The sequence below is a fragment of the Rhea americana genome, unplaced genomic scaffold, assembly GCF_003343005.1.
Source record: "Rhea americana isolate MKP2758 unplaced genomic scaffold, rheAme1 scaffold_249, whole genome shotgun sequence".
Taxonomy (NCBI): domain Eukaryota; kingdom Metazoa; phylum Chordata; class Aves; order Rheiformes; family Rheidae; genus Rhea; species Rhea americana.
Genome location: NW_028186367.1, coordinates 426621 through 446241, shown reverse-complemented (window position 1 = coordinate 446241; position 19621 = coordinate 426621). Strand labels below are relative to the sequence as shown.

At 44.0% G+C, this 19621-nt stretch overlaps 1 protein-coding gene across 1 annotated transcript in view; it reads right to left on the bottom strand.

Moving 5' to 3' along the window:
• Window positions 1-19048, bottom strand: part of DNAH9 (dynein axonemal heavy chain 9) — a 211248-nt gene extending 192200 nt beyond the window's left edge. The window contains exons 1-11 of the mRNA XM_085306864.1: window positions 19040-19048; window positions 16392-16588; window positions 14524-14682; window positions 12965-13095; window positions 9865-10076; window positions 9427-9660; window positions 6894-7061; window positions 5028-5144; window positions 3951-4101; window positions 2796-2910; window positions 694-762 (exon numbers count right to left, since the gene is read on the bottom strand). Coding sequence (XP_085162990.1) covers window positions 694-762; window positions 2796-2910; window positions 3951-4101; window positions 5028-5144; window positions 6894-7061; window positions 9427-9660; window positions 9865-10076; window positions 12965-13095; window positions 14524-14682; window positions 16392-16588; window positions 19040-19048 — 1562 coding nt within the window. The remainder of the gene's footprint in view (window positions 1-693; window positions 763-2795; window positions 2911-3950; window positions 4102-5027; window positions 5145-6893; window positions 7062-9426; window positions 9661-9864; window positions 10077-12964; window positions 13096-14523; window positions 14683-16391; window positions 16589-19039) is intronic.
• Window positions 19049-19621: the final 573 nt, after the last annotated feature.

Below are 19621 nucleotides of genomic sequence, written 5' to 3'. Positions count from 1 at the left end.
ACGTGCTCCTGACTACCCCCTYTTGAAAGTCTGCATCATAATTATTCAGCTTTTTTTGATAATCAAGAATGGTTCTTTCTGCACCTGCCCTGTGGTATCTAGGAGTCAGTCCGGTATATCAGCTCCCTTCGCTGTCGACGGAGAACAAGCACCTGCAGACACATTTCCTCCTGGAGGATGGGTCTGTTTCCCAAGGATAACAAGGAAAGCTCAGAGTGACCAGTTCAGATTTAACATAGAACTTTAATACAATCAGTCAGGGAAAAGTGAATACCATTTCCAAAATATGGAAAATATGCATTGCAGCCACAGTAAATACACTTTTTGAAGAAGTACAAGCAGGCTGGAAAGCCTGGCACATGCTAGAGCATGTTTTTCACACTCCATATGAAATAACCCAGGTTTTGCCACATCATAGACCACTAGCGTACACAATAGTTTCTATAAGCAGCAGAAGTTTCTACCAATATTTTTGCTAGCACCCATTCATTCCATGTGAGCTTCCCATGGAATTTCAAGATACCACAGAATATCTGTGACACATGGCAAAATGATTCCTCCTCCTCTCTCAGAACACTCCTTCTAGCCTAGAAAGAGACATTCCTGGACTTTGGGCTAGTAAACGTGATGGAAGGTGCTTTAGAGGAAGAGCATGTCATTTCATACAGTTACAGGCTTGCCTGAGGCACTTACCCTTTAAGTAGCTGAAGCATTTCTTCGTACTTCTCCATCACCCTTCTTCCTTCAGTAGAGTCCAGGCAGCTGGTGGCACAACAGACAAGTTCAGCATTATGTAGTCCATGAGAAATTGGAGTTGAGGTCTGTGTAGATGTATTTATCCATCCCCAAGATCATTCCCCATTTTGTAGGTCAAACTAACTGCCATGGGACCTTGCACTTCACTTACCTCTGTCATCTCACCAAAAAGCATTTCACTATACAAAGAGTATACTGCGTCTTGGATAGCCCTTCTCATGTGTTCATATAGCAACCTGCAAATGGGGAACTACATAATGGAAGGAAAAGGCAGTCAGTGCTACTGCAGGAACACTGATGTCTTTAACAGGCCTAATGCTGTGAGTTGCACACTCTATATTCACACAGAATATGGTAACCTCTGTTTACCAGTTAGCACTTCCTAAGTTCAAGAAGGCTCAGAGGAAAGTAGCATGACACAGCTAGCTCTTTATGGTGCTGGATTTGCCCTTCAAACTGTAGGAGGAGGGAAGAACAAAGGCATCCCACATTCTGGGAGTTCGAGGCCCGAACACACTGTCCTGTATTGTGCAACTGTCTCTGCACCCAAGGAGGCAGTGGCAAAGYGAGGAGTATAGCCAAAATAATTCTCAAAACATCAATTTCTCTACAATTTCTTCTACGATTTCCAAGATTTCCTGAAAATGGTTCTTGATTTTGGAAGATATTTTGAAGAAATCCTGCACTAACTCAAAATTAAACAAAACTTAGCAAATTCCCAGTTAACACAAAGGACCCTTTACATCAGTTACAAGTTCAACTGAAAGCACAGGGAACACTTGCGCAGTCACCACTGAGCAACACGGTTGCTTTAGAGCAAGTCCTGATCAAAGTCTCTGGAATAAGAAGCTCTTACATCATCACCAGGAAAAAAAAACACCTTCCTTTTTCCCTTTTTAATCCTTTTTGCTTTTAAGTTGCACGTAGGAAAAAGCATTACATTACCCCTGCTGCAGGGCAGGTTATTAACTGCTCTACACAGAGGGAAGAAAATCAACGTGAAATGCAGATCTGGGTCCTTCATGGTTTAAAAGAATTGCTACTCAAATTCAAACAGGACATGATACCTTGGGCTCTGCGTTGAGGACAATCCAACATCCTGCCTCATTGTGCAGATGTCTTTACTGCTGTGGAATACCAGCATATCTAAAGACATTTACATAATGACAATACACAGCAAGAGAGGACTAGAACTATTGCGCAGCAATGGAGATAGCTTACTTTGKTAGAAATGTCAAAAAAATGAGGATCTATTTATTGAGAACCCCCTCTGGCACAAGTAAAGCTATTTCTGCAAGCTACAAGGTCCGGTCCCTGGACTACCTTCATTTATTCTGCCAAACACAACAGTGCCTTGCTTGCAGGGCTTTTACAGGCTGCTCTCACGAATGTTAAAGCCCAGTTGTGGCACCATCAGATACAGAAGCTGCATGCACAAGGTCGTACTTCTCCCAGATGACCCRCAATAACAAACATTCAGGTGAAAAAAGGTCCCAAATTCTCATTTGCTTTCCCTAATCTTCGCAGATTGCACCTTTGCTTGCTGCTCACTGAGTCGTCTCCTACCATACCCAGCAAAGTCCTGATCCATTCACAGACCTGAAGACTCATTTGGCTCCATCACTCCACCTTAGAAGTCCAATCCAGCACCTCTCAGCCCTTCAAAACTCAGATGATGCTGGAATCAGGGCTTACACTCTAGGCCTGGGCTGCTCCCAAACAGGTCCTGGGCTGCTCCCAAACAGGTCCTGGACCACATGGTGCCACAGTGGAAGAAGTTCCAGAATCTTTTTCAGTCACAACCTAAGGCTATGTCTGAAAGCTGACCAGCCCACATACTATCCTATTGTGCCTCTTTAACTACTTCAAAACAAATTCAGTTAATGCGTTTCTTAAAAAAATGATTGCATGGAGGCTGAAAAGTACAAATGCAACCACTTCACAGCTCTTTCACTGAGAACACAGAAGGAAAATCAGATTGATCAGTGAAAAGATATCAAAACGGTCATAAAGTAAACTTAGCTGTAACAGACACTCACGGATGTGTGATATGCCTGAAGTGACCAAATGGCGTCTGGATTCGTGCCTGCAGCTCCTGAGCCCAGCGCAGCGCTCCAGCTACCAGTGGCATGTTCCTGTGTACCGGGGGGGATCCTAYGGATGGCACATTGAAACAATATTTGAGGCTCGTAACTGTGCTTATAACCCCCAAAGATACAACAACAAGTCATTTGCACAGAACTGTGGTGATTTCTCGGCTTCCTTCATTAAATCCAGGCACATGCTATACTGACAGAGCTCTACAACCAGGGCAAGTTTCCTAGTCCCTCCGGACCCAAGAATGGAGACAATGCCTCAGATCAAAGGAGAAGCCCAGTATATGTTAGAAATGGAGCTGTTATAGAGGCATCCTTTGCCTGAAATATACACCTTGCATATAGTAAACACTGTTTAAGGGACTGGATCAAAAGCTAATTCAGACCATCTTGCATAACACCCACAGAAAAACCTCCACCTCAGATTCRTAGTGAATGATGGACTCATCCTCCCTGAATCTTTCCATTCCTTTTTTGACTAGTACTGGTCCTACCATTGCTGTCTCTTCTGGACCTTTTCTGGTTCCAGTACAGACTTTCTGAGGTGGAGACTGGGCTACTGTTCAAAAACATTCTCATCTTCATAATCTGCTAAGAGTCTACCTGTTACCTCTGCACCAGTGTTCATAGAAAATCCTAAGTCTGGAAAAGGCAAAGCCTTGGTTACAAATTCCCACTACATGTTTTGCATTTACAGCATTACAAGGTAAACATTAGYAATCCACATACGGGAGCACGAGTGGGTTTGCAAGTCCCATCAATAGTTAGAGCCAGTATGCAAGCATAGAGAAAAACCTTCCACCACAGCCTTGCCAGGGATAAAACTCAGCATGTATATTCATTCCTATGATTCCCTGCCACCTGACATCCAGAAATATAAAAAGGTGCTTTTTCTCCCAACAGATCGTTTGTTCTASTATTAAGAACAGAGAATTTTTCCAGTCATCTCCATATCCACTAGGAATTGTCAGYGACTGAAAATGTTTGCAATTTGGGAGATTTGGGATTCCTTAAAAAACGCACATTATTTTGCCAAAAAAAAATAATAATCTAAATTCAATTTCCTGTAAAATCATTTGCTCAGTAAGTGCTTCCCACCCAGCTCCAGCTCTGCCTGGATATGTCTGGAGTAGATCAGTCTAGCATCATCCAAGGCACTGTTAAACATGCTGATGAGGACAGGATATTTGTTGGCGGCATCCGCAGCTATTACTGGTCGTTCCAAAAGGCTCCCAAACATGTCCAGCAACTGAGGAGGTGAGCAAGTAAGAAAAAAAGAAAGAGAAAAAAAATCACAATCCCAATTTCTGCTGAGAGATCTGTCTCACTAGAACTTTCCTCACTAGCCCAGAGCTTTTGATACTGTCTGCAATGAGGGTCAGTTTGGAAAGGGGAAACCTCTTTTCTCCATTGATTTTTTTTGAGAAAGCCTCACCCTTTATTACAGAGTTAATCAGACTTTCTCCGGAGGAGAACCATAYCCCAATAGTAATTTTCAAATGCTTCACAATTTGTTATTTATTACAAAAAGTTTAATAGATAAATACTATCATTTTCTACAACCTTCTCTACACTTTTATTTTTTTCTGAAAATACTATTTACTTTTGCCCCACATTAGATTCACTAGTAAACAAAATAGTCTTSTTTATAGAGAAACCTGAGTTTCCAAAATTTAAGTATGTCTGTGTGATATTAACAGAAACACCTGGGTTTTTTTTACAGCATTTCTCAACAGAAAATCCTAAGAAAAAAAGATAATTTCCTCCAACTCACACACACAAACTAACAGAACTCCTTGTAACTCAAAGTATTATTTGGATTACTTCCTTAATGACTTTTTTAAAAAGCTGAACAAAGGCCTATTTTGTACCTTAGGAGGAAGAGCAGAAACACTCCCAATGCTTTCAGTAAATACCTTGCTGTCAGCTCAGTGGCTTGATGGTGCATGAGGACCCACGAGCCCGCATGTCACTRACCAAGACCAGCCCAAATACTACAGGTCTCACTGTCCCATCCTGTCCATCCCAGTCAGCAAACACCATCAGTTCACAGCCAGCCAGCGTGCCTGTAGCTATACCACCAGCCTGGGTCTCCTGTATATGACTGTTGCACAGCAAAACTGTTGGCAGACAKATTTTCCTTCTGCAAAGAGAAGAAATGCAACAGACACAAACCTTGAAGGCATGCTCCAAGCCTGAGGCATCATCAAAAGCATGGATRAAAACAGTCGCCAGCCTTCGGTCCATATCTTCTACTTTCTGCCGGAAATCAAAGGCATCTTGCTCAAATTCCTATGGAGAGGCAGAACAGAGAGGTATGAAGCTGCAGACTACCACCACCTGTATCCTCTTSATTCAGAGATTCTCCTCTTCTCCTTTGTGAAGGAGTAAACAACTTCCATGACCAATCTTTACCCACCACAATGTGGTACAGCCCCAGTACACTTGAGAAAGCTTCCATACTGTCCCTTTTGGTCCTACAGGCTTTGCATGGCACAAAGAGCATTAACTTCAGTCTCAACTTCAGTCTCAAAGAAGACTGGATTGTGCTTTTTCCAATGTGGTCTGAAAATTACACYCATCGTTCAGAAATCCCACAGATGCACCTTCAGAGCTACAAATACAAGCTGCTTTCAAGTCAAATGAAGTAAGTCAYTGTAAGTAATAAGACAACAATAAGGTAATTTCTATTATCTTCTGGCACTGTTGGTCTTGCCTCTATTGTTATAAACCCTTTGAAATTCAAGGGAAAAAAATAGGTTTATTTTTCCTAAAGGTAAAAGAACCAAAATTAATGACTGGACTTGACAAAAAGGGATGCCTCAGGCTTCCTAGCTTGGACAAAGCCACTAAAAATAAGGTCATGGGTCCCACTCTCACGAGAAACAGCAAAGAACAAAGCAACAGCCTTGTTATTATCAGTACCGAGCTCCAATAGCAACAAATGTCATGTCTGATTTACAAAAAAGGTTCTAAGCAGTAGCTGAGGGTGCAAAACTCAGCAYTGAAAGAACAGGTCTGACTCAAAGTCACGTGATGGGCCATGGATCTCCAAATTGTCATAGCTCTTTCAGTGCCCTCCCTCATGAAAGAGAAGTGAGTTGGAGCAAGCAGATTTCCAGCAAGATCCTCCTGGGCAGCACTGAGCACGTGCCACCTATTGTAGAGATGTACTGGAAACTACAGGAGGCAACCTAGCAAGCCTCTGCCAGTATATTATCCCCAACGGTCCATAACCACTCCAGCTTTATCATTYCCTCCTTCCTGCATGTAGACAGGCCTGACTGTCCTGCAAACTGATCCCAGGGCAGATGGGAGAAGAGGTAGAAGAAATCAGGAGACAGATCAAACACAACCAAAGGATACAAACCCCTTTAGAAATTCCTTCATAGCCTACCCAGGCTACAGAGAGCACAGTTTTCCAAATAGACCATAAGGCCAGTGGCTCATTCACTGTGCTCTGTTTTGTATGACATATGCTGGTTTGAGCATCAGGGATCTGGATGGCCACTGAGCCATGACCAGAGGACTGGGAATATTCCTTTAATAAAAAAAAAGTATTAACATTTAAAAACAGAGTCCCTGAATGCTGAGTGCACCAGATGTCATATGTGAAACTAGGCAAGAGCAAACACAGCCCCTGGAGATTACTTGAGCCAGCTGTCATCAGGCAAGCTAAGCACTCACAGCAAGGAAGCAAAGAGATACAGATGTTGGTACAGCTTACATACCCAGGCAAGCATCACATATAGTGACAGCTTGTACAAAAGTCATGGAAAATCAAGTTTCCCAGATGCACTGTTCTAGGATTCTGAACTAGCTAGACAAATGATATGGACCTGCAACAATTCCCAAATCTCTGCCAGAAAGACCAACAGCTCCCTTTTCCCTACAGTGACAGATTAGAACATAGCAAAAGGTGGGAGGGACTGGAAAAAAATGAGCAGGACTGCAAGAGAACTGGGGCTTTACTGCAGAGGAATCTGATGCTCTGAAAACAGGTGTATGTTGCTGGCATTCCCACAGGCCAGTCCCACCTACCAYATTGTTCAAGTCAAGACAGTCGTAAGTTCGCTCCGCAAACACCTTGTATGCCTCCTGGAATTCTTCATAGATGTTCAGGACCTGTTGGCTCAGGGCCTTCCCTTTAATCCCACTGAACTCAATCTTTTCCAGCTTCATTAAGTCCAAGGCAGTTGCTAGAAGACCCTTCAAAGTCAATTGAGAAACACAGAAGTTAAGATGCTGACAAAAGAGTAGTCAAAATATAGAGCTGTGCATTTGCTGCAGTGACAGGAGCTGACATGTGAAATCACCTCCCCAGGCACATAGCGTGGGCTCAAGGTAAACCAMAGCAGGGCTGAATGGCACAGGTAGGAAGAGGAGAGCCAGATCCTGCCTGCCCCAGGCTCCTCATAACTCACGGGACAATCTCAAAAGCAGAACGAAGCAGTTACGGAGCTTAACATCCAAATAGGCTGTGTTTTGTGAGTATCAGTGCCTCTAGGATAGGGGCTGCCAAAAGGGAGGGTGGTTCTTTGGTTAACAGCCCAGGACACAGCCCTCTGTCCAGATTTTCAAATGCCATTCTAAGGCATCACAGCCTACAGTGTTGCTTTGAGATGCTCCAGGCAGATGTGTGGAGATACAGAACACTAACAGGTCCCACCAAGGTTAACCTCACCAGAAACAGCTATCTAGCCAAGTGAACAACCATTTGCAAGTACTCTGACAACTAAAYGATTGCTGCTTTAAGAACTCTCCTACATTTTTGCAAGTATACGGTGCTACCAGAGCATCAACTCAACCAGACAGCAGATTTATAACAGATACACAATTTAAAATTGTGAGATAAACAGAGGAAAAGACACACTGCTCTCTCTGGATGTTTATGGGCTACCTGTGCACAGGCATAAATGTAGCCTTTGTGCAATTTCTTTTTAAAATGAAAACAAATGTGCACATACTATTCAGAAGGAAAATATTCATTTTAACAAATACTTTGTAAGGTAAAAATAACAGTTACATCAGATAACAGTTGCATTTTTGTCTTACTAGGGTTGCTTGGAAAGGGGAAAAGAAAAAAGAGACAGAGAAGGGCAGAAGTTATCCTTATTAACAGGTTGGCATGTGCTATAGTGTTAGCTATTATTTACAGCTCACTCCACAGCCCCCTTCAGGCCTTTACTCTGACTGCAATATACTATAGCCTTTTGCTGCATCTGGAGGCATGGGATRGTCACTGGAGGAGGAGGTGGGTATTGGCCAAAAAGCATAGCATTTGCAGCTCAGAATCTCTGTGCCTGGCTTTTTTTCCTGTAGTCCATCTTCATAGTATCTAAGCAATGAGCAATCAGTGGCCTAGAGTCCTTGCATTTACAGTGCATTATTGYTTTGTCACTCATATTTTTCTCATGATGACCTGCAGTTACTTGTGCATCTATTTATATTCCTCTCTACACTGGCCAGCATAATTTGGTTTACTTCACACCARTGTTCACTGGAAACCATTGCTCTGAATAGCTTTAAAATAGACATCAGTCACTGGTTTTCTACACAGTTAATTAAATAATGTATAGAAATATGCAGTGTGCTTCAACCAGTAAAAAATTCTGTTCCACTGCACAGAACAAGAGAAAGAACAAAACAGCTTAGACTTTCTTTGAAAAAGGCAAGCGCCAACAGGGTGTATGCTCAATATCTAGTGATCTGACATGTCGGGAACATGGCAATGATAAAGAAAGGGATCCACTTGAAAACTGTGTGGAACAGCAGATGAATACTTGTGTTGTTAACTGCATAATAGAAAGCAGATACATACAGTATCTAAAAGCCCTGCTCTCCACTTTTTGCCCGTAGACGCAGCCATAGTACAAGTAGAGCACCGAGAATACAGGTGCACGTGGGGCTGACCAGTACCCTTCTGCTCACTGCAGACAAACATCACATCCTACTGAAGCAGCTCTTGATCATGCTGGGAGTTGAGAGGTGATGGGACTCATGACACTAGACATTCCTGCATGAGATGACCATCCAAGAGTCTGGTGAGCATAACATAGCCCAGAGATAGACCTCAGTGAACTGGGACATCCCATAACCACAACATCCAAGTTTGACAGATCATTAGGAAGTGAAGGGTGAATCGGCAAGTGACATGCCCCTGTTCCTTCTCAGGCCCAAGTGGCACAGTGAAGCACTGTCCTGCCTCAAGGGCAGAGTGTGGTCTCTCCAAGACACGCAAGATATCTCTTTGAGGTGTCTAGCTGCAGCAGGAAGGAAGGAGGACCAGGAGATTGTATTGCTTTATTTACAGCCTGGCAAAGCACAGGCCCAAATAATCCCAATGTCTTTGCTCCAATATGACTCTTGCAATCAAAAAACACACCTAACAACCTGGACAGAATGCCACAGCTGTGTATCTCAAAAAGTCCTCACCTGCTGCAACCAGAAACCTGACAGCACAGAGAACGGGCGCATCCCTTGGCACTGGGCAAAGGTACAGGAAGTGAAGATGCTAGCAAGCGAATTATGGCCTCAGAGCCCACTTGAAGATTTGCAATGACTACATTCTCACCTCTACYGTCTGAAGTCTCCTCAGGAAGCTGTCCAGCCTCGCAAAAACCATCGAGGAGTAGAAATCCCATTCCTTCACTTCTTGGCCTGGTTCGTAGTACGTGTGAAGATTATCCCTTCTCTCTTGAAATGCCACTTTGAACTCATTCAGGATACCAAGCACCATCTGCACTTTGCCTAAGCTTTCTTCCATATCCGCTTTCAGAAGGTCTTCTGGACTCAGAAACACCAGGGCCTGGAATAGTAAAATCAGACCAAAGACATCCCTTCTATCATCACATAAAATGGTGAGTTTTCATGCTGAACATGTTTTAACCTGCTTGTCAAATTCATTACCACTTAAAGAACTATTTTGTCAGAGAAGGACTGGACAAACAGGAGAAAAGGGATTTCTTTTAAACAGCTTTTGCAGACAAATGTAGACAACACTGGAAAGCACCTGCTGAATAAGAAGGTTGCAGATTTCCTGCAGCAGCACTATTATCCGCTCAGGCATGTTGTAGAACCTGGAGGTGACCCAGATTAAACACACCACATGAAGCAGAGGGACCAGGAAAGGCTTCACCTCACTGAACTCAACACTCTCTATGTCTTCCAAGCGGCGCTGGAGAGGCATCAGGTGCAGGTTAATGTCCTGGGCTTCAGTTAAAGCTGTGTTAGAAAAACAGGAAAACTGGTAAGATCCACTGAGCTGCAGTCTCTCAGGTTATTGTCTGGGGTCTGGCCTCAACCTTGTCTGACAGAAAGGTCTCTCACAAGGTAAACAGTTCTGATGAGCATAAAGTACAATCAAATACTTGTAAACTGAAGAAATACTTTTGAAGGTTACTCACCGATAGGTACTAAGCAGGGCAGGAAACAAACCAGCAGAATGGCTAGGGAAAGGGCAACAASAAGTTTCCAGGCATCGACCAAGAGTCTTGGCACTCGAATCGAGAGAACTAGTGGGAGAAACAAAGCCTAGTGCTCAAAAAAACCCAGCTTTTTGACAGCAGTAGGAGAGATCTGCAAATGCCCAGAGCTGGGACAAGGCTCTGCTCAGAGACTGAGTCCAGAACTACTAAATGAGATGCAGAGGATATGCCCTGCAGCACAGTAAATACAGTGCTGCCACTGCTATTAGCAGGCTACAGGCCCTGTACTAACTTAGCAATAGAGGCTTAGGGACTTGTCAGGCCCTGTGTRACTTGTCTTGGCCTGAGCTTATTTTAGCTTGGTTTTAGCTATACTAGCCCAATGCCCAAAGGACAGATGACTATGGTCTCGCTTGTCTTGGCTTTAACAGCATAGCTACCAAACAGTGAGGCAACTTATGTCCAACTGGTATAAAGCCTTAGTTTTGTTTTGTACAGCTGTGTGGTTTTACCCTGAAGAAATTACACTGTATAGTGTAAACATCAATAAAGCTAAGTGATCGTCATGTAAATAAACTTGTGGAGCTACAAGTAGATGAGTGAAAGCAAGTGTCTGAAACCACATAAAAATAAGCTGAAACGGACCCAAGACTGACGAGGAAGAAACTCTCACCATCGGCATCCTCCCCCAAGCAGAGATCTAGGGACACAATCAACTTGATATTACACCACACTGGACAGGTGAACATGCCACCAGGAAAGGGGTTAGGTTCTGAAAAGTCAGTGTGTACAAATCTGAATTGGGTTTTAATGGGAATTAACAATAATTGGATAATTTGGACTGTGTTGGTATTGCTGTAACTGGACTAAAAACAACTATTTGTTACATTTTCATTGGACTTTTAAAACATTAATTAGACTAACAATTAATTCCTGGTTCCATACCTATGGTGCATTTTTCCAGTTCACATAAATTGCATGGTGTGTACAGTGAGGGATCCTCAGAAGATTGTATGTTTCCACATAAAAAGATGAAGGAAAGTGTTATCTGCCAGCATGACCACAGCTAACAAAGCCTGAATGGTTTGTCTTGCCAGAGAACAGCTGGGATGAAGATGGACTTGGTGGGTCTGTTGTGTTGGGTTATAAGGAAAGAGCAGCAGGACTACAGGCCTTTTCAATGTGGAGGAGAATTTGCCATGCTTCCTTCAGCTGGACTGAATTTCTCTAAGTAAAGCTCGCTGCAAAAAGATGACACTACTTTTAACAGAGCAGCATTTTTAAGGTAGAATTTTGCTTCACTAATAGGCAAAAAAAAAAAAATCCTTCCTTATAACTCTCCTTATTAGTGGAAAAAAAAAAAGAAAAAAGAAAAAAGAAAAAGTCTAACTGCCTAAACAGGGGGATACGATTCTTTCATTTTTCTGCTCAGATGAGTAGCTCTCCTGTCTCACTGAAGTGTGCCAGAATGGCAAAATGAGAGAGAGAAGAGAGCAGATCTGTCGATCCACACTCCCCCCCCCGCAAAGGTCATTCACTCACACGTGGATTTTTACAACAATCTCTTAGAAAAAGTGGCAATAGGACAAGGAGGCTAGACAAATCTTACAGCCCTGAGAGGACATTCTGCATGGGGATGTGGACAGACAGCTCATTACATGAAGTTGCTCTGCCTCAGTGCTCAGATGAGCTAAGCATTTTCCAGATACAGCAYAAAACTAAGGGCTCAGTGATTTGCTGCATCACACTTGTAGCATGTTTGGACACAGTCCTATCCTGCCGTGTGTCATGGGGCTGCCTTGAGTCACACGCCAGGCTTTTGGGGGTGGAATAACAAGCCTAACTGATCAATCATGCAGAGCAAAGCCTGCATACTCAGAGACCTGGAGGACATTCAGGACTACGGCCATCCTCCCTGAGCATCACACTCCTTCTATATTATTGTCTTTCAAGGATAACAGACCTTCTCTTTGCACTGCTATGAGGCAGGATGCAGAGCTCTGCTTATACCCAGCTTTACCTGGATTTGCATGTGACTGTAGAAACTCCACTTCCGATGCAGCGCAGGTGACGATACTTGCCTGCTTTCATCACAGGCCTTGAAATCCTCAGGCCCAAAGGACCCTATCGTAAAGTGAAAACTGCTGTTCCTTTAGGAAGGAGTTTGAGCTGCAGTGCAGCCAAAGCCTGGGAAACAACAGTCTAGTGAACCTCTGAATAGTTTCAGTCAGCTACAAGATTTACTGTTTTATCCTGAACTTCCATTCCTACAGACTGATGTTGTGGTCACTAGTGAAATACGGTCTCAAGGTATACAGTGTGTTTCAGATCAATTGGGSTGAGTCCTGCTGGATGAATGTAAACGCTTCATTACAGCACAGTTGCCAGATCTGCTCATCCTGACCTTTGGAAAGGGTTTGGACCAACAACCAGTAACCAAACCAGTCACAATCTGGTAATAACAGCATCAATCAAGTACAAGGAATTCGGTTGCCACAAATCAGAGAGAGGGCCAGCGATGCACTTGCAGTCTCCTCACTGTCCCAAGAGTTACAGAGGACTCCTAATGACCACTGTCATTACAGTCGCATTCAGCGTGAAACCAGAAAAAACGGGATGAAAAAGGGGTAGGTCAGAAGTCAGCATATCCCATACAGATGTGGTGAAGCTGTCCCAGTATCTCACCTGCCTTGACATCTGTGAGCATAGCTTTGAAGGCTGGGAAGTAGACACTCTCGACTCTCTTTAGCACTTCTGCCATATTCCTGACCTTCTTCGTTGTCAGCTGATTATAAATGCACTCCAGGTCATCATATCTACAGCAACCAAGACAAGTTACAAATCTGCACTGAGAGACCATCAGCTGCCCACACACACCACCTCTCCCCCCTGGGACTGATTCAGGATTTCCCAGCCTGGTCTGTATGGGACACTCCAACTCTGCTGGACCTAGAACCTTCCCAGCACTGTGGGAGACCATTCAGCTATTTCTCTCTCTCTCTTTTTTCTTTTCTTTTTTTTTTTCTAGGATCTACTCTAGGCACACACACAGACTGGGCCCCAGCAATGAATGTAAATGAGAGGAAGGACCTCTAGGGAGCCATGGGATGGGAAATAAAAACACAGCTGGCCCTGCRGTTCACCGCAACAACAGCTCTGCTACCAACAGGACACTGCTGAGAAGCCATCGAGCATTTCTGCAGGCACTGGCAGCTCTCCAGCAGGCAGGGCATTGCACTGGATTCAGTCCTTACCAACATAGCACAGAGATTTTCAAAGGGCAGGAATGAATTCCATCCCATTGTTCTTGGCTACCTAAACATTTTGGGGCACAGAGAGATGAACACTCGTCTACCTAGCCTCAGTGTTTGTAGAAAATCCTATGTACAGATGTCAACTCAGTCCTTCTGCTGTAGGTCTCCATCCCCAGTAAAGTCTGCAGACATGGAGGGGTGCTCAAACCTTGCCTCTACCATGCATACCTCAGCTGCTGGATCTAAACACATGTACATAGAAAAGACTGTTCCTTGGAGCAGTTGCAGTGTGGACAAGCTCTGCAGACTTTGCTGTAGGTATCAGATTCTCATGGTCACCATGGAGTAGCAGCAACTTCCTGAACTCCTCCTTATCTGCAAGTATCATCTGTTCCCTTGACYATCCCAAACCCAATGCATGGCTGTTCCAAAGCACAAGCCAAGAGAGGCTGAGACCAGAAAATCAGCTCTGTGTTTTTTTAATAAAGTTGACAGAGCTTGTTAAATCACTGGAGTCATTTTAAAAATAAAAGATAGCTTCTGACAAGTCTGAAAGCTACATTAGGATCTGCCACTACCAGGGTATAAAGAGTACCTCATCTAAGCCAAAGAACCAGATTCCTGTTTGTTAGGAAGCGGAACATGTTCTGGGCTTCAAAAAGAAGTTACCTGGGCAGAAAAGAAAAAGCTCCAGGAGAGGTTTCCATCAGCTCTTCCTCACATTGCCAGTTTCTAGTGAACTACACATACAGGAGGTGTAGCCAAGGCCAAGTTAAAATACAACCAGCTGCACAGTGATATCCAAGACACTTTGCAGAGCATTATTATTTGATATATGGGAGCAATTTTCTTTATTCAAGTCTATATTTAAACTTCAGGCAGCTTGGTCTTTTCAGCTTGTAGAAATAGCTCTGYCTGCCTCCAGCACTTTCCTTCCACTCAAAACAAGTGTCAATAAAAACCAAGCCTAGCCAGGCTACCTAGGGGTACCTGTTTCTCCAGAACTCGAGTTCCACCTTCGGGTTGGGGTTGCTGCCTTGCAGGAGAGGCTCTGAGGACTCTCTCTTCAGCACTCCCTGGACCTGGTAGCTCCAATCAATAACAGCTGACTCAGTGGCATGAACAATAGATTTATCTATCAGCTCCAAGCTGGAGAAAAAGAGCACACAATTAACCTTGTCTTCCATTCGCTGGTGTTTGTTACTCAAGCTGTATCTGCTCCAAATGACCACACAGGCAGCTAGTTTTTATAGGTTATGGCCTAGGTTCACATTCCAAAAACACCAAGTAATTAAAAAGAAAACATGATTTTGCTGCTGTTTTAATACAGGAATTACATCCTGGAGAGACATCTAACAGAGCTCTGCAGCAGCCATAGCAACTTCACCCAGTGATCAACAACARATCCTTCATAAAATGAACGATGCAAGTGATGAGCTAGTTAACACCTCTCTGCATAAAACCAGTCATTGAAGCATCAGAAGCATCAGATGTCTAGTGTCTGTCACGGAACTACATATCTCCAGCAAGATCATCTCCCCAGTGTTGTTCTCATACAGTCTGCTCCACCTCCTCCAATTTGTTATGCAGTATCACCTGCACCACATTCTGCCAAAGGAGTGATCAATCCTTCTACTCTAACTCACTCACCCACTAACACATCTCCAGGCCCAGACATAAAGATGATGTGACGTGCATGCAAATGGCTCTTCTTTTATGTACCTTCTAGACACAGTTATTTTGTCCTGGGCTGGGATGGCTACACATATTTAAATCACCACACTGCAACATGCAAGACATTGTTTCACCCACAATTTCAGGCCCCAAGCTGCCTGTTTATATAGACCGGGATGGAAGCTCCACTACTGCAAGGCAATGAGGTCCAATGTGAGTATCCTCCCCTGATATACCAACTAGTARAAGATGGGAATTCCTCAGGTGCTGAAGATACCACAAGATGAAGATCAGTTGCACAGTGGCCTCATCTTCCTGTGGCTGCCCTAGCTAACTAGAAACTGTGATTGCTTTGCTGTGGCTTCTCCTTCCAGGACTGAAAGTGAGCTGTAGAATCGTGGAAACTACCAGGAATGTCTAGTAACGGAGAGAATTTAAATAATCAAAAATGCACATGTTCATTTACATCTTGAAGAGAAYCACGTGCAAGGAGTATCTGGGAAGTCTTCCTGCTCGTTTGAACAGGAGGACAAAYGCCACAGTTTGCAAATCTCTTTACAGAACCATGAACATTTCAGAATCTTGCAAGTATTTTATGCATTTGTAGTTGTTTTCTCTTGTACCTTTGCATAATAATTCTGGCATTAAAGAAAGGCAGAATAGTCCTGACTCAGCAAGCAGCATAGATTACCAGTACAAGAGAGTCAGCACATCCTCAAAACACACTTCTAAACCATGTGTTTTTGGGGTGTGCTCTGGTAGAGCACAGAAAAGAGCAGAGAAAAGCAGGACAGAAGAGAAGCTTGAGCAGAAGAATCTTAGATTCCCTCAAAGTCCTGTTCATTTGAGACAGGAAACTAGGAAAGGTCTAGCTTATAGAGCTTATTGTTTTTTCCCGTTGATCATACAACTCTTTGCTTTCTCCGGGAGTAGAACCTATGTGCCCACAACACGTTTGTGCTTTCTGAATATTACCTGCTTATACTGTTGCACAGTCCCCAAAGACAGAATCCATAAACTAGACAGCAGGAAGAGCAAAATGGAACAGCTGGAACAGCCTGGACAAGCAGCAGATGGCAGTGAGTAAGACAAATCAGCATGATTTGTGCAAGGTTCCCCAAAAGACATATGCACACACACATAAGCAGGACATAACCCAGGGAAAATCAAAGGATGGTACTCACGATTTCTCATTTTCCAGGTCAATGTTCTCAAATCTTTCTGAGCCAGCTGGAAGAGGTAGCAAGGTCTTGCCCTTTACTAAGCCAACCACCACAGAAACAGTACTTCTTAGGCTGTGGACATGACGCAAAATGTCCTGTGACACCACTTGTGGCCAGCCCTGATGGTTCTTCTGGTTTGTCAGAATGGGCACAATCACCTRTAAGAGGAGTCATGAAAGAGCAATAAAAAGACTGCTGCATGAGACTTGCAGTTCACCAGGCACTAAGGTCCTTTTAAGGCCAAGCCTGGAAATTCAAACTCATTGCTGTTCCAAGTAGCTCCCCACCTGTGTGAAACAAGTGCAGATAAAGGTGAACAGACAATTCCACAGGCCCACTTTGCTGTCCACTTTGATTGAAACTGTTGCAAAGATGAAACCMACCTATGAAACTTACAGACCTCAGTTCAGACTGGGACTGCAGTGGACACTTCCAGTTTCATCTACGTTATACCTCTTCTGTGAATCACTAGAAGAGCAAGAGGCTCAGCACCCTCACAATACAAAATAGATTAGGAAAAGACGGACTTAAAGGTCTTTGCTTCCCTTTACCAATAACATTCACCACTATCTGTTGTCCTGGAGGCTTCTGTCCCATGCAGACATCACCCATAAGGCTGCTAGCAAACACATTAGGTGCATCTGCCTGGTTGTTTTGTCACGATGAGAAGAAGAAATCTCAGGTATCTCTGTGATATTCCTAAGTGAGGAGGGCAATGGTATGTGATGACTGAGGCTATCTGCATGGTACTATTTCTTTCCCTGAAATCCAAAGAGCTGAGGGCACTGGAAACAAACACGCAAAGGGGGCAGCCCAGTCCTATGGCTGCCCAGGCTGTCTCAGCCTCTCAGTTCTGCAAGTAGAAACAGTTTTATGAATTTRCAGGCTCTCTGCAAGCTCTTCTGCCCCTGCCTTCAAGACACATCTGGGGCTTGTCCTCAGTTTCATCTCCCAGTAGACAGGAGCATGTGCTTCAAGCATCCTTTCAAGATGAGCACAGCACTAGTAGTAGGAGGAGGGCTGTGTTGAACCATTCCCTTATGCAAACCCCAGCACATGAACAGGGAGACTCTTCCTGTACCTCTTGCAATCTTCTTTGTTGGTAATGGCCACCAAAGTCCCCTTCCAATCTGAACTATAAGTCCAGGTATTTTAAATGTTATTTTCCAAAAGATGTAGCCCACTAAATATTATTTTTGCTATTACTAGTGATTACAGACCTGAAGCATGGAATCTCAGGACTGGTCCAGGCTTGCCTGGGCCTGAACTACTTTTAGGTTGTTTTGGTTGTGAGAGCTACCTAGCTTAGTTCTGGGAGCACCCTCTATGGTCAAGCCCGCAGGGACTACAACAAAGCCCATAATCACGGTGGCAAACAGGAGCCCTTTGTGTTGCAGCACTGAGGAAGGTTGCTGGGCAACTGCTAAGCTTTAGCTGGGAGTTGAGGAGGAGGAAGTCAGTAGTCCTAAAAAAAAAAAAAAAAAAAAAAAAAAAAAAAAAAAAAGTATAAAAATAGCCACAAATGGACCCACAATTGAGAAGGAATAAACTATCCCACTACCACCACAGTACTTTGCTAGGGTAAGGCTTTAGGATGCTGACGACTCATTGTAATCATGATTGACACTGTCAGCCTGGAAAGACTGGCATCATCAACCTCAGGGCCCACCCTGAGGCTTCCCACCATGGGAAGGGCGAGTACAATCCCAGAGAACAGCAAGAGATAGTGGCAAGCTTATGTTCAACAGTTTTAATTGTATTATTAACATTATTAGATTTTTATCTATTACTTAGATCATTTAGACTGTAAGCACCATTATTGATGTAACAGGTCTCATAATAGCTGTTGTATTTTCATTAGACTGTTAAAACATGAATAGGACTAACAACAAATTCCCAGCTCCACAGGGAAGGTGCATTCTCTCAGCTATAACAAGATTTTGAGCGTGACAGGTAGAAAAAGTCACCTCAACATCCACCCCAACTGCTGTGATCTGCATCTCAGCTGTACTTTCTAACAGAATCAAGACACAGTTTCTGTGCATCTATTCTTAATCCTCTACATAGCCCATGATAAACTCAGTGTGGACTATTTCTCTGATTGAACAAAGTCTTCTAAGGCTGCCCTAAAAATCTTTCATCTAAGATTTTTTGTAAGAAAACCGTCCAGGCAACAGAGCAATGCAAGTTACAGCCTCCAAAACACCAGGAAATTCAAGACACCTTCCACCTTCTTGCCAACCCACCACATCATCCTGATCCAACACAACCACTCTATCTTCCTTTAAACTAACTCTGAGCAGACAGCAGGACCACACCTGGGCCACRGGCATGATCTACTCCCTACAAATAGATAAGAAATAACACGCCCATCACTAAAGGATGGAAGGAGAGAGAAGTCTGYGAACAGGAGTATGCAGTCAAAACCCACAATCCAAACCGCTGAGGACAGCCARCAAATAAAATCTAAAAGCAAATAAGAGCTACTAAAATATTCCTACCCCAAAATCTCTCTGTAACAGATGGTGTTTACGATGCGTATCATATGCTACCTGTCGTTGTTTACAAACAAAACCACAACGCAAAAGCTGCCGTTTGCAYGGACCTACCAAGTTCATCGTGCTCATCAAACACCCCAAAACACAGGATCTCCCCACGTAAACAATGCATTATCCCACCAAATCAGGACAGCTGCTTTGGCAGCCTGCACTAGGGACCTGAATCTTTTGGTCAGCATCTTAGTATTACCAACAGCGCTACCAGCACTTCCCAGCACAAGCAGCTCATCTGCCTTCTCATTACAGGTTTATAGCAGAGACAAGTATCCGCCAGGAAAAAGCACGGACGACGCTGTGCTGTTCAGGCTACTAATGCAGGAACCACGGACTACTCGCACCTTTCAAAGAGCCCTTAGGGAACAAGTCACCCCACCTGCAGTAACGGAGACCGGACCCGCAAAGACGTTGCTGTCCAACAGGCCCGGACTCGACGAGGATGAGGGTTTGGGGGGTTTAAACGAATTCTAAACGTCCCCTYGGACCAGCGTGTGCCGGGAAGGGCAGAGTTAAGGGTACGAGCACACCAGCAGAGGGGAGGCCGGGTTCCCGGCTCGGGCACCACGGACGACGCCGGCCCCTAGGGATCCGGCGCTCGGCCCCGGGGCAGACGGCGGCCTCCACAGGGCCGGCGAC